Below are 13117 nucleotides of genomic sequence, written 5' to 3' on the forward strand. Positions count from 1 at the left end.
TAAAATATTTGTAAAATGTAATAAAAAAGAAAATAAACATTAAGCTTAAAAGGAGGAGAAATGCAGAGTCAAATCAACGTAATTTAGTGATACATCAAAGAATTAATTAGAAATGAATACCATCAATGTCAATTTCCAAGAATATTGATGAGAAATTAGTCATAAATGAGGACGCTGACATCCTCAGTACAGTTTTCTCCTTTGTAGTTCCTTGATTAGAGTATTGCTCTCTGCCTGGTTGTCTGGTGTCAATCCCTACGAATCTGGATCTTGGCTGCTGGAGGTGATGTGTTATGGTCTTTTTGTTTCAAAACAAACCATACCATCACCAACAGTGGCAACGCAAGCTACTGTATGCAAACAGGAAGCAAATTCCACATTCCCCCAATGAAATGTCTGCCAGTGAACAACCAAGCACAGAGAGCAGCAGGGACTCCGCAGTTCAACACTGAGCTACATATATTTTCTTCTATTGAAGTAGGAAGAATGCCATTTTTGTTCTGTTAGACAAATGGAAAGAAAAGAAGAGTGAAAATAGAAACTACAGGGGAATGAGTTTACTCACCATGGATAGGAATGTATTTAACTGCTTTCTGAGTGAGACAGGACAAAAGGCTACTTCTGAGAAGATGTTACCTCAAGCAGAAAGTCTGCAGAACAGATTTTTGGTCTTTAGCAAATCACATAGAAATCTATCAACGTAAGAAAGTCATTTTATTGTATGTTAGTTAATTTAAAAAAGGAATAAAAAGGGGGTTGGTCTTACCCAATACCCTCTTCTCATAAGGTGGAGATAGCATCCAGGCATGGCTTGACTTCATCTGCTTGCTGATTGGACTTGTCTGTCAAAGCTGTTAAGACACGCCCTAGTTTCTAGAGATTCCCAGCTTTCAGTGAAGTTGAAGTGACAGACTCGACGTGTCTTGTGGTAAAGTCTTGTTCGTTTGGAGTGAAGACCAGCATCCTTCAGGGTGGGGCTGGATGCTATCTCCATTTTCTAAGAAGAGGCATATCAGGTAAGACCAACGCCCTTTCTCCATTGAGGTGGAGATAGCACCCACACATGGGACATACCAAAGCTGGCTTGTCCTTATGGGTGGGTCACCACCTGGTCCGAGGTTCCCCATCCCATGTGAACAGCCTGTAGTACCCATTGGCCAAACGCTGCTTTGGCCAAGGAAAAGCTGTCCGGTTTATAGTATTTTATGAATGGGGAAGGGGAGGACCATGTGGACACTCAGCAAACCATTTCTAATGATGGACAGAAGTTCAGCAGGATCAGTTCCTGGGCCCTGTGGAACCAGGTGTATACCTTGAGGATGAAGGAGGGCTCAAGATGTAGCACTATCCTGTTGTGGTGGAAAATATAGAGGTCCTCTCTTACGGAGAGGGCCTGCAACTCTGAAATCCTCCTAGCTGAGGTGATTGCTGTGAGGAAAGCTACCTTTAGGGTAACAAAACCTAAGGTGCCCATCCATAAAGGCTCGAAGGGAGATCCAGTGATTGAGTTTAAAACCTTGGACAGGTCCCAGGCCGGGTCTCAGGTTAGATGCCCCCTTCAAGAACCGGCGCACCATGGGGTGCTATGTTAGGGACTGCAACTCCCTGCAGGTCAGCACAGAAACCAGTGCTGCTACCTGCCTCCTAGAGGCATGGATGGTCTTAATGACCCTGGAGGAAAAATTGTCCTCCCTCAGAACGGCCCACTCAAGTGCCAGGTGGTCAGCTGGAACCACTGTGGTTCTGGATGAACTAGCGACCCCTGACTGAGGGAGATCCTGTCCTGAGGGATCCTCCAGGGCCGGTCCACTGATAGGGTTAGTAGATTGGTGAACCATGGCCATCTGGCCAGTGAGGGACAAGAAATATGACCTCCGCCTTCTCTGCTACAACCTTCCAAATGACCCTTAGGATAAGACGAAGAGAAAGGAAGGCATAAAGCAGTCTGGGAGGCCGGGGGCACCAGAGGGCATCGACCCCCTCTGCCCCTTGGTGCTGGGAACCTGGCATAAAACCTCGGAAGGTGCATATTGTCTGGGGTAACGAAGAGGTCCACTACTGGGAGGCCGAAATGGTCCATGAGTTTCCAAAATAGTGGTGGGTACAGGCGCCACTCATGGTCCACATCAAGGCTAAACCAGTCCGCCTGCACATTTGTCACCCGAGATGTGTTCTGCCACAATGGGTAATAGGTGCCTCTCTGCCCAGAGACCCAGTTGCTTGGCCTCCTGCATGAAGGATTTGGAACGGGTCCCCCCCCCCAACGGTTTACATGAGCTTTGGTGGCCACGTTGTCCGTCAGAATCAGCACATGCTTGCCTGCAACTGTCTGTTGAAAGTGCCGGAGGACAAGGCGGACTGCTCTTAGCTCAGCCAGTTGATATTATGAGTCCTGTCCCTTTGGTCCCCCTGTCCCTAGGCCATCTGCAACTGGAGGTAGGACCCCCATTCAAAGAGGCTGGCGCCTGTAGTCACCGTCAGTCATTCTTGTTCTTTGAAGCAGCACCCCCTGGCAATAGCTGGGGACCTTCACCTGCACAGAGACCGGATGACCTCCGAGTGGATGACCCTGGCTTGGGAACTTCTCCTGCCCTTTCTCTGAAATGGTAAAAGGAACCATTGAAGATCTCTGGCATGCAGGCGCGCCCAGGGGACAATGGAAAAACTGGACACCATTTTGCCCAGGAGCTGAGAGAGCTTGACCAAGGATACAGTCCGCTCCCTTTTGATCTGCCCTGTTCGGTCCCTGAGGCTGGTCTGTTGCTCCTGGGACAGGTTAACCCTGCACAACACTGTTACCAATGAGCGCTCCCATGTGGAACAGCCAGTTAGTTGATTCACGGTGACTCTTGTGTATATTAATAGAAAACCTTTGGAACTGCAATGTCTGGACCATGATTCTCAGATCCTCCCTGGCTTGGATGACAGAGGAGGACTGGATCAATATATCATATAGGTAGCATTGGACCTGCATGGGCATAGCCCATAGATGGGCTGCCAATGCTGCTAGGACTTTTGTGAACGGCCTAGGTGCCAAAGAAAGGCCAAATGATAGGGCTCTATACTGCCCTATCAGGCTTCATTACTGCCGATAAGGAGGGGGGGAGCTCTGTGATTGACATTGCAGATCACACCCATGCTTCGATCTGTGACCACCTAAATCACCTCTGTGCTAGGCGCGAAGCTTCTTCCTATGGAGGTGCAGTCCTTGCGGTTTGAGTATTGTTGGGATTTTACTTGCAAACTCAAGGCACGAAGCTCTTCCCCACAACGCCCAGTGCACCAGCAGCTTTCCTAAAAACTTTGAGAGAGCAATGAAGCTCTGTAAACCTAAAGCGCATCAAATTAGTGTGAGGCTACAAAGAGAGCGCAGAGCTCTATGAAACGGCACAATCAATCGTCCTTGTTAAAGTGAAGCCCCTGACCAAGCCTCTCTTTGGTGGAGTTGGCAATGGCAGCGATGATGCCATCTTCTTGCCCAGCTCTGGCTGTCAGAAGTCCAGCAGCTGGAGCCTAGACTCTAGCCGCTGAGCCAGCTGAAGTTTCTATTACTGACCAAGGGGATTACTCACAAATTCAAGATGAAACAGTAATAAAGTTCAGAATTTATAGAAAGTGACAAATAAGTTGTCAGGAGCAAGAGATGACATGTCTGTTCTTACTGAAGGACTGAGTCAAAAGCTGGGAATCCCTAGCAACAAGGGCGTGTCCTAACAGCTTTGACTGACTCAGTCCAATCCAATCAGCAAGCAGATGAAGTCAACCCATACCTGGATGCTATCTCCACCTCAATGGAGAATAAATGGGCCTGATTTATGATATGGTTTACATGAACATGTTCTTAAAGCAGTGGTGGGTTACGACTGGTACACCCCGGTACAAGCATACCGGTGCCTGCCAGGAGCACCAGGTACCGTTCCGCCTGCCTGCATTCCTTACCAGTATTTGAGATTTTTGGGGCTTCCATGAATGCAGTGTACAGCGCCTGCACGATGTTCCACCAACCAGCTGGAGCGTTGCAGAGGCATTGTGGGCGGTAAGTATGCATGCACGCGCTCGTGTGTGTGCGCATGCTGCGCACGTTGATGTGGTGGACACATGGCCTTGTTGCACCATACCAGTTGCAACGTGATCCGGAACCCACTACTGTCTTAAAGGTTGATTGCTGAATGCAATGATGGTAGTGTAAAATATAAAGTAAAGCATATGTGAAAATAAAGAGAATGCTTAGGAAACAGGTCAGCACTGAGCAAGATATAATTTTGTGCAATGTTTAGTTAGTTAATGCACATAGAAAAATTTATAGGGAATGGTTGTGATGACATTAGGCACAGGTGTAGGTAAAGGATATTAATGCATGTATACATAAGCAAAGAGATGGGAACTGGAATATTTTATAGCAAATGTTAGCTAGCTGATATAGTACAATAAAACAAGATGGAAACAAATATATTGAAGACCAAGGTAGTTCTGTTTGACAAGGAAAACAGATTTAATTAATCATTGCTAGGTTATATATAAATGAGGAAAAGTTGTTAGTCTAATAGAACGACAAACTTCTTTAATAATAAAAAAAAATTAAAAGTGCAAATCCAAGTAGGAAGGTAGAGGACAATATGTGATCCTACAAGAAACGCTTGTTAAAAGAATAAAAATCACTAATTACAAAACATGTTTCTGCCCAATGTAGTCCATGAAAGAGAGAATTAGGCATGTTAAGAAAAATATTTCCAGCAAAACCATTGCTAATCATGGTCACATAATTGTAGGCCATATGTGCAGGACAGTTAGCAAGCGACGTGTAGGGAACTGATATAGGAACTTCAAAATTGGGTTACAACTAGCTTGGGAGGGTGTGTGTGTGAGAGAGATCTATCATAATTTTAAATATTCACTAAATGATGAGTCATTAATTTGAATTATATCTTTATATTCTGACATACAGTATTATGGAGGCACAGTACAGTGCTGCAACTGATAAAACACAATAAACACTGAACTGGACCAACTGGCATGAGTATCAAAATGAACACTATCCAGCTGCCTAAAACAGCTGGCATAATTATCTAAATATGTAACAATTAAACCCCTGAATCAACAAATGCCTAACTCTGCAAACAGCAATGCAGAATTCTGCCATTCTGACAGTAATTGATGGCTTCAGATCAGCCAGATCTGCAAATATAACAATTATCAGACTTACTTGGCCCATTCACTAAAAGGCAATGGCAGCAATGTGGGCAGTTATTTACAGTAAAACGAACAATCCAAGAGACCACAACACATGGTTTCAAATTCTCCCTTTCACATGGGAAAAGTCCCTCACCAATGGAGAGAAATATACTCCACTGTTCTGTCCCCTCTTCTCCGCTCGTTAAACAGACGACAGGCAAACAACTTAGGAACAACTTAGGAACTCTCTTTATCAGTTCTTGGCTCAGACTGGCTGCGAGCCCAAAAATAACATAAATAAAGTCTCTGACGAGATAACAAAATACCAAACAAAAATTCTTACAAGCAATGCACTTCTCCAAGTGTCTTCTTGAATCAGAGTTACAGAAAACAAAGCACTTCTCCAAGTGTATCTTACATAAACCACGACCGATGATCAATCAATGTTGAACGAACCAAGGAACGTTGACTCCTGCAACCAGGGCGTGGCACCATCCGTCCTTTTTATCCCCAGAATATGCCCCTAACAAGCCCCAGCTGCATAGTTAATCTTGCATCCTGAAAAGACTCACAGAAGACTGCTGCTGAGTCACAACACTCCACTGAACATTGAAAAAAACCAATACGAATACTGTTCTCTACAATATTTCAAAATCACAAGTTTATTCAGGAAACTGTAGCTTGAAAAGGTTAAAAAAAACTCCTACATAGCTTATATATGACATTTACCTCAAATCTTTTATATATACTATCTATACATACAATTATTATTTGCTATCTGAAAATCTGTTTAGCATGCCATATCACTAGGAGATTACAAAAATAAGAGTAAAAAAACCATACAGGCTTTTTTTTTTCTAAGTACCTGCCTATGTACGATTAGCTGAAAATTATCAAGCACATTATGGGAAGTTAATCCTACTGGGGGGGGGGGGGGACAATATAATTTTTTACCAAAAATTAAAAAGTCAAAGCCATGGTCTAGTCTCAACCATAATTAAGCCTTTTACAGCTGTCATAAGCCACATTTTTAAAAAGGTTCAAAGAAATGTAAATTGTATTCTTTCTACTTGTGAAATATCATGAAGCAGATTAATGAGTTCATAGAACACCTAAGCAAAACAAGGATAAGAATGCAGTTCTGCAGCCTTGTAATTTTGCATTGAAATTTTACCAGATTAAAAATCCTTATAAATTTAATTTTACTCTAAAAAAATAATTATCATACAATTTACAGATTCTAGGCAAATATAAATTTCATGTTACATTTTAATTCGTAAAAAACAAATTTTCATTTGAGTACTCATTTGAATAATACATACTATATCAATAATTAAATAAGCCATGTCTGTTTGATTGTTCTTGTTATTTTTAATAAAGATTCCTAGCCAGGAGAAGGCTTTTTTCCACCATGGCGACTACCCCCTGGAATAACCTACCCCTTAGGATCTGTCTCAACTTCTTGGCCATCCATAAAGGTTGGCCCTTGGCCCGGATAGGGTTGTGTGATCCTAGAGGTGGTTGCTCGATTAAATGGACGTTCCCACCTATGTTCTATAACCCTCACTACCTTAGCTATTTCTTAAATTTAATGTATTTATTGTTACTGTTTTAATCTTTTATAATACAGTTTTATTGGATTGCAAGCTGTTCAAAATCATGTGACAATGAGATGGGTGGCAAATAATTTTAGTAAATAATTACTATAATTAATTACTTAATCACATTTATATCTGTTGCACCATCTTCATGGTCATATGATCAAAATTCAAATGCTTGACAACTGGTTCATATTTATGATGTTTGCAGTGTCCGGGAGTCATGTAATCCCCTTTTGCAAATTTCTGACAAGCAAAGACAATGGGGAATCCAGATTCACTTAACCATCATGTGACTAACAGCTGAAGTGATTCACTTAACAACTGTGGCAAGAAAGGTCGTAAAATGAGGCAAAAACTCCCTTAACAAATGTCTCACTTAGTAACAGAAATTTTGGGATAAAATTTTGTGGTCATAAGTCAAGGACTGCACATATTGACTAATGTGATTTTCCTGCAGTTTCAGCTATAAAAAGAAGCCCTTACTTAAGATTACCCTATTTTTAAAATTCTTTTTAAGTATTCTTCTGATTTTTTGAAAGGTATATGTTGCCCAGTAGATGGCACCACAAGCATGAAGTTCATACCATGTGTAAAAAGAATTGCCGCTTCCATACCTTGAAGATGTACCTTATAACATTTTGCAATGCAAACATGCACAAAATTAATAGATATGCATCACACTTGCCATGAACAGACAAATATTATGACACTTTACAATTTTCCTCTGCTATTGCACATACATACATTTGCTTAGATGTGCCATTTGTTTTAGGAGAGCTTAAATCTAGTAAGTGATAACAGAATACAGGCTTCTTGTAGTACAAATTTGACAAGTTTAAGATGTCACAAAAACAATGTAATGCAGTGTTTAGGGTTTAGATTTGGATTGGAGGCCCAGGTCTTCACTTTGATAACTTAAGCTAGTCACTCTCTCTTAGCTTAACTACCACATTGAAACTGCTATGTAAGTTCCAGAAAAAAATGAGGTATGCTCTTTAGAGTGTCACAATTATTCATAAACATTTAAATATGATTTTGGATTTTTAAAATCAATGGAATTTTACAATGAACAGACAAAACAAAAGAAAATTCATGTTCTATTTTCAATTTTATAATTCAATATCTACTCCTTCGGCAGCCAGTTCTTTCACTTTGTCCACTTAACAACTTGCATAGTTACTAATAACTTGCAGGACATTTAATAAACTGCAGGGCACTTGACAACCTGCAGAACAACCTGCAGGAAAGCAAGCGGCTTCCGGGGCAAGGAAGGGAACTCCTGCACTGGGCTGGAGAAACCAAGATCAGATCTGAAGATCCCAGCTTGTTCCTGCAGCCCATTGAAGATTCCACCATCACAAGGAGGTGGAAGGGAGGGAAATCCTTTGTCAGGTGACAGTAGTTTGCAATCTTCCCTGCTAACCAGGGAGAAGAGAAAATTGCAAATGGCGATCATGAGCATAGAGTGCTGGCAAACAGGTTGCCAAAAACTCAGATCATGATTACATGTTCCAGAGGCAACCAGAAGAGCTTTACTGATCATAAAGCACCTTTCCAAGCATTCATAATTTCAAATGGTTAAACAATTACTCAGAAATTGAGAACTCTCTATATGAATGACAAACAAGCTCAGTTCTCCAAAGTCTTAGGTAAATAAGCATAAAGTGTACACATATCAGGAAGGGGACTAATTCACATATAAAAGCCAAAGTACAGACACTGTTCTTTTTAACCTCGTAAGATCAATTACTAAAACTCTCAGTTGCAAAACAGTTTAATCCAAGTTGGAAATCCAAGGTATTTTTTTTAATACTTCAGGAAAAAAGTAGAAACGGTGCTCATCATGACTGATAAAATACAGTTAGCCTCCTTTTGCCCTATATTTTTTACAAATATATACTAAAATATGAATAACTTCAAAATCAAAACATTATAAGTCATTGGAATACTTTAAAAAATCTATAGAGAAGCTATGGCCTTTTTTCTCCATAACCCGCTTTAATAAAATTGTTAAAAAATATATTGAAACATACCAAACCAGCTGTAAGTGATGGAGCAGATTGTCCTAATGATTGATTTCTCATGCGGACCAGATTTGATGATTCCCCAGATGGCTGTCCGAATGTGTGTGCCACTCCACTATGCATACTTGTGGATAATGGAAGTAACTGCTTTCCTTTAAAGAAAACATTCCATTTTAGTTATTCACTCATAAATTTGTAACAGTTCAATTACAGACTACAATGAATGAGCTTAAAGTAACAATTTTAACACAAATGTCTTGAATCACATTGGCCCTGGATAAGAATTTTTACAAAAAGAGCTCTTGATCGCATATATTTAAAAGATGCAGCCAAGGTGTCATGCCCCCGTCAAAGCCTAAATCAGTGGAGGAGGATGAGCCAGAGCTGGAGCTGAAGAAGATTAAAGGGGTGACTTCATTGGCTTCGGAGAAATGTGGTGAGCACGAGGACAAGACAGCCCAGTGCCACCTCATGATTAGGACAGCTTGTTAGTAGGGAGGAAAGGGAGAAGGATGACTGAGGGAGGGCAAACAGTGGAAATGAGGAGCGACAGAACTCAGGCAATGAGCAAGGACCATCCCCTCCTCATCCCTGAGCAGGAGAGTAGAGTGAAGGCGGAAACAGCTGAACCGATGACTTGGGAAAATAAATGCCCCGCCCCTCTTCACAAAGCACACCTGGGGACTGAGATTTAAGAAGACACTGTGGGAACGGGCGTTTGTCAGGAACAAACACTGAATTTGTAGAGTTTTGTGTGCTGTTGCAGACATTTGGAGTTTGCAGGACTGCTTGCTTCTTTCTTGTTTCGTGGACTCAGTGATTGTTCCTTGCTTCGTGGATTCATTTCCCTGTTCCTTTGCTTTGCTGGACTGCACAAAGCCAGAGGCTACTGTATGTATGTGCACGCTTTGCTCTGGGACTTGCCAAAAACGTGGGAGCATTTGGGGGCAATTTGGAGCATCAAAGGGGAGTTTGAACTCTCAGCTGGCTGTGTGGCCTTCATGCCTTTTCCGGGGTCATCACACAAAGTATCAACAAATCTTTACTTGTGATATGAAACTAGATTTGTATATCTGAAAATGGTTTAATCATGCAATATTATATTGCTACTACATTTGTAATTTGATATATGCTGAATAGGGCATTGGTAGTTACCTGATACGCCTCTTCTCATAGTGGGGGGAGGAGTATCCAGAATGGGGATAACCTTGTCCTCTCATGATTGGATGAGTCAGATAAGCTCTTTGGGCAACGCCCCCTGGCCACCAGGTATTCCCCATATTTGACGAAGAGCTCTATCCGACTCGTTGCACCATTCACTCCAGACTCTTAATTCAGATCTTAGCTTTTATCGTCTTCAACATCAGTATTTATATAACTTCATAAACAATGAACATAACACTTAGTCATACTAACATAGTCAGGGAGGGGCTGGATACTCCTCCGCCCACTATGAGAAGAGGCGTATCAGGTAAGTACCAACGCCCTTTCTCCTTAGTGGGGGGAGAGGAGTATCCAGAATGGGATGTACCAAAGCCTGCACGTCCCTAGGGAGGGAGACCCCTGAGGCTCCATGTCCCCCACTCATGCCAGTTGAGGCATGGGCCCCACCCTGTGAACCGCCTGCAACACCCTGCGGCCAAAGAGGCTTCTACCAAGGCAAAAGAGTCCAGTTTATAGTTCCTAACAAAGGGAGAGGGGGAAGCCCACATGGCTGCCCTCCAGATTTCGGCCAGGGATGCCTGCGTGGCCCAGGCCGTGGATGTGGCTGCGCTCTGTGTGGAGTGAGCAGTGATATGATTGGTGTCTGTAAGCCCTGCGATTGGTATGCAGTGGCAATGCAGGTTCGCAACCACCTGCCTATTGTGGTGGAAGTTACCTTGTTACCCAAGACCCTGGTTGGAAGGAGACAAACAGAGCTTCGGATTTCCTGTTTGGCCTGGTTCTCCTGAGGTAAATCCTCAGAGCCCTCCTTACACCCAGAGTGTGCCACTTCTTCTCCAACGGGTGAGAAGGGTCTAGACAGGAGTTGGGCAGATCAGTTCCTGGGCTCGATGGAAGCAGGGGCCCACCTTGGGGATGAAGGACGGATCCAGTCGTAACCCCACCCTGTCTTGGTGGAAGACGCAGAGATCATCGCTGGTGGACAGAGCTTGCAGTTCAGATATCCGCCTGGCGGAGGTGATGGCCACCAGAAAGGCCACCGTAAGAGTCAGAAACTTAAGGGAAACTGTTCATAAAGGCTCAAATGTAGCACCTGTTGGAGCGTCCCCTACCCTGTGTAAGTCCCAGGAAGGGTACCTGAATACCGTGTGCGGTTTGGGGTTGGAAGCCCTCTTGAGGAATTGCCTGACGATAGGATGGTGAGTCAAGCTCTGGTTCCTGCCACACAGGAGAACTGACGAGAAACCTGTCTCCTAATCGTGTTAGGAGCTAACCCTTTGTCTAGGCCTGACTGGAGGAAGTCCAGAATCTGAGACACTGAGTCCTGGATAGGATTATACCCCAGGGAGTTACACCATGAGGCAAAGGCCCGCCACATGGAGCCATAGATACGCTCTGTGGGGTGTGTGAGGGCAGTCTGGATAGTCTGCATCACCCTGGGGGGGAAGAGGTCTTTCCCCAAGATGCTCCGCTCAAAAGCTAAGCGGTCAGCTGGAGCCATTGAGGGTCTGGGTGCTCCAGCGACCCCTGGTTAAGGGATATCCCCTGCTGGGGGATTCTCCAGGGCCTCTCCCCTGAAAGCGACTGAAGATCTGTAAACCACGGTCTCCGGGGCCAGTAAGGCGCCAACAGAACCCCTTCCGCCCCCTCCCGAAGGATTTTCCATATGACCCTGAGGATCAGGGGTAAGGGCGAAAAGGCATATCGACGACCCCTGGGCCAGGGGCTTCGCAGAGTGTCCACCCCTTCTGTCCCCCGTGCCTGGTACCTGGAGAAGAACCTCGGGAGCTGAGCGTTGAGGGGCGTGGTGAATAAGTCGACCTCCAGCCGTCCGAAGAGCTCCGCCAGCTCCTTGAAGATTGCTGGCTGCAGCTTCCACTCCAAATTGTCCACCTCGGTCCAGCTAAGCCAGTCGGCTCTGATGTTCTCCACCCCTGTTATATGTTCTGCCCTCAGCGAATGCTGTCTAAGATCATAGGCTATCTCAGGTGCTTCTCCGATTTCTCATAGTCAGACATCCCATTCTGAGTTTGTGGCGGGTTCTGGCATGGGGACTGGCCTGTCTGACCCTTTTCCCCCGGCCATAAGGGTGCAATGATTCTATGACTAGGATTAGCTCAAAGATATTCTGAATGTAAACAAAGATGGAGTTCAATGGTCAGCCACTAGAGTGCGTGTACAGATGAAGTGAGGGAAGTTAAGGCTCACAATAAAGAAAGGCCTGCCGCAAAGGTAAAATAATAATAATAATAATAATAATAATAATAATAATAATAATAATAATAATAATAAAATATCACAAGCAGAAATAACTGATATTCAAGACACAACTAAAGACATTATAGTAGAACTCCCAAAAGAAGCTCTCGGGGAGGAAATAACACCACCACCACTAGAACCAGTTATCACTGAACCAACTGATGAACTAACTCAAAAACAAAAAGAATTGAAGGATAAGATCATGGAGCATTTTCTGCATAATGAGGAAAGGCAACGTTTACCATCACTAAAAACTGTGCCTAAGAAAATTTTGGCCCCTATCATGAAAATGGTTAATGCAGTGTTTTCAACAATTGAATCAGGATCCATCTTGGAAACGAACCAGTTAATGTACAGCGCAGCTGTAATAGTCACTAATGAACTAGGCATTAAAATCAAAGTACCTAGTCACAGAGCAGAAAAAGCATCAAAGCCAAACTGGAAAATCCGATTAGAACAAAAAGTCAAAAAATTAAGGGCAGATGCTAGTAACTTAAAGAACATGCATGAGCAACGGCTTAAAAACAACAAAACCATAGATCGGCTAATCAGAAGATATAGATTGGATACAAGAAACATCAATGAAGCTGTAGAGATTGTAAAACAGCAGATAACAGCAACAGCTAGAAAAACTGAAAGATATGAGGCACGAATCATCCAATATAAACAAAATCAGCAATTTCGATCAGACCAACGGCGTTTTTATCAAAGTCTTAATGTGAATGGTGACACCAAAAGTGAAAAACCAGAAAAGCAGGCCACAGTTAAATTCTGGAAAGAATTGTGGGAAAATGCAAAGGACTACAACAAGGAAGCAAAGTGGATACATGACTTTGAGAAAAGCATTGGCAACAAACAAATGCAAGTATTAGAAATAACAACTGAGATGGTCAAAAA

At 43.2% G+C, this 13117-nt stretch overlaps 1 protein-coding gene across 5 annotated transcripts in view; it reads right to left on the minus strand.

Annotated features, from left to right (window-relative positions):
• The window catches only part of MAST2 (microtubule associated serine/threonine kinase 2), a 272437-nt gene that overhangs the window by 207099 nt on the left and 52221 nt on the right, over positions 1 to 13117 (minus strand). For all 5 annotated transcript variants that reach the window (XM_032217719.1, XM_032217718.1, XM_032217716.1 and 2 more), the window contains exon 3: positions 8807 to 8949. In XM_032217719.1, coding sequence (XP_032073610.1) covers positions 8807 to 8949 — 143 coding nt within the window. The remainder of the gene's footprint in view (positions 1 to 8806; positions 8950 to 13117) is intronic.

This window comes from Thamnophis elegans, chromosome 5 (assembly GCF_009769535.1).
Source record: "Thamnophis elegans isolate rThaEle1 chromosome 5, rThaEle1.pri, whole genome shotgun sequence".
In the NCBI taxonomy this organism is placed as follows: Eukaryota; Metazoa; Chordata; class Lepidosauria; order Squamata; family Colubridae; genus Thamnophis; species Thamnophis elegans.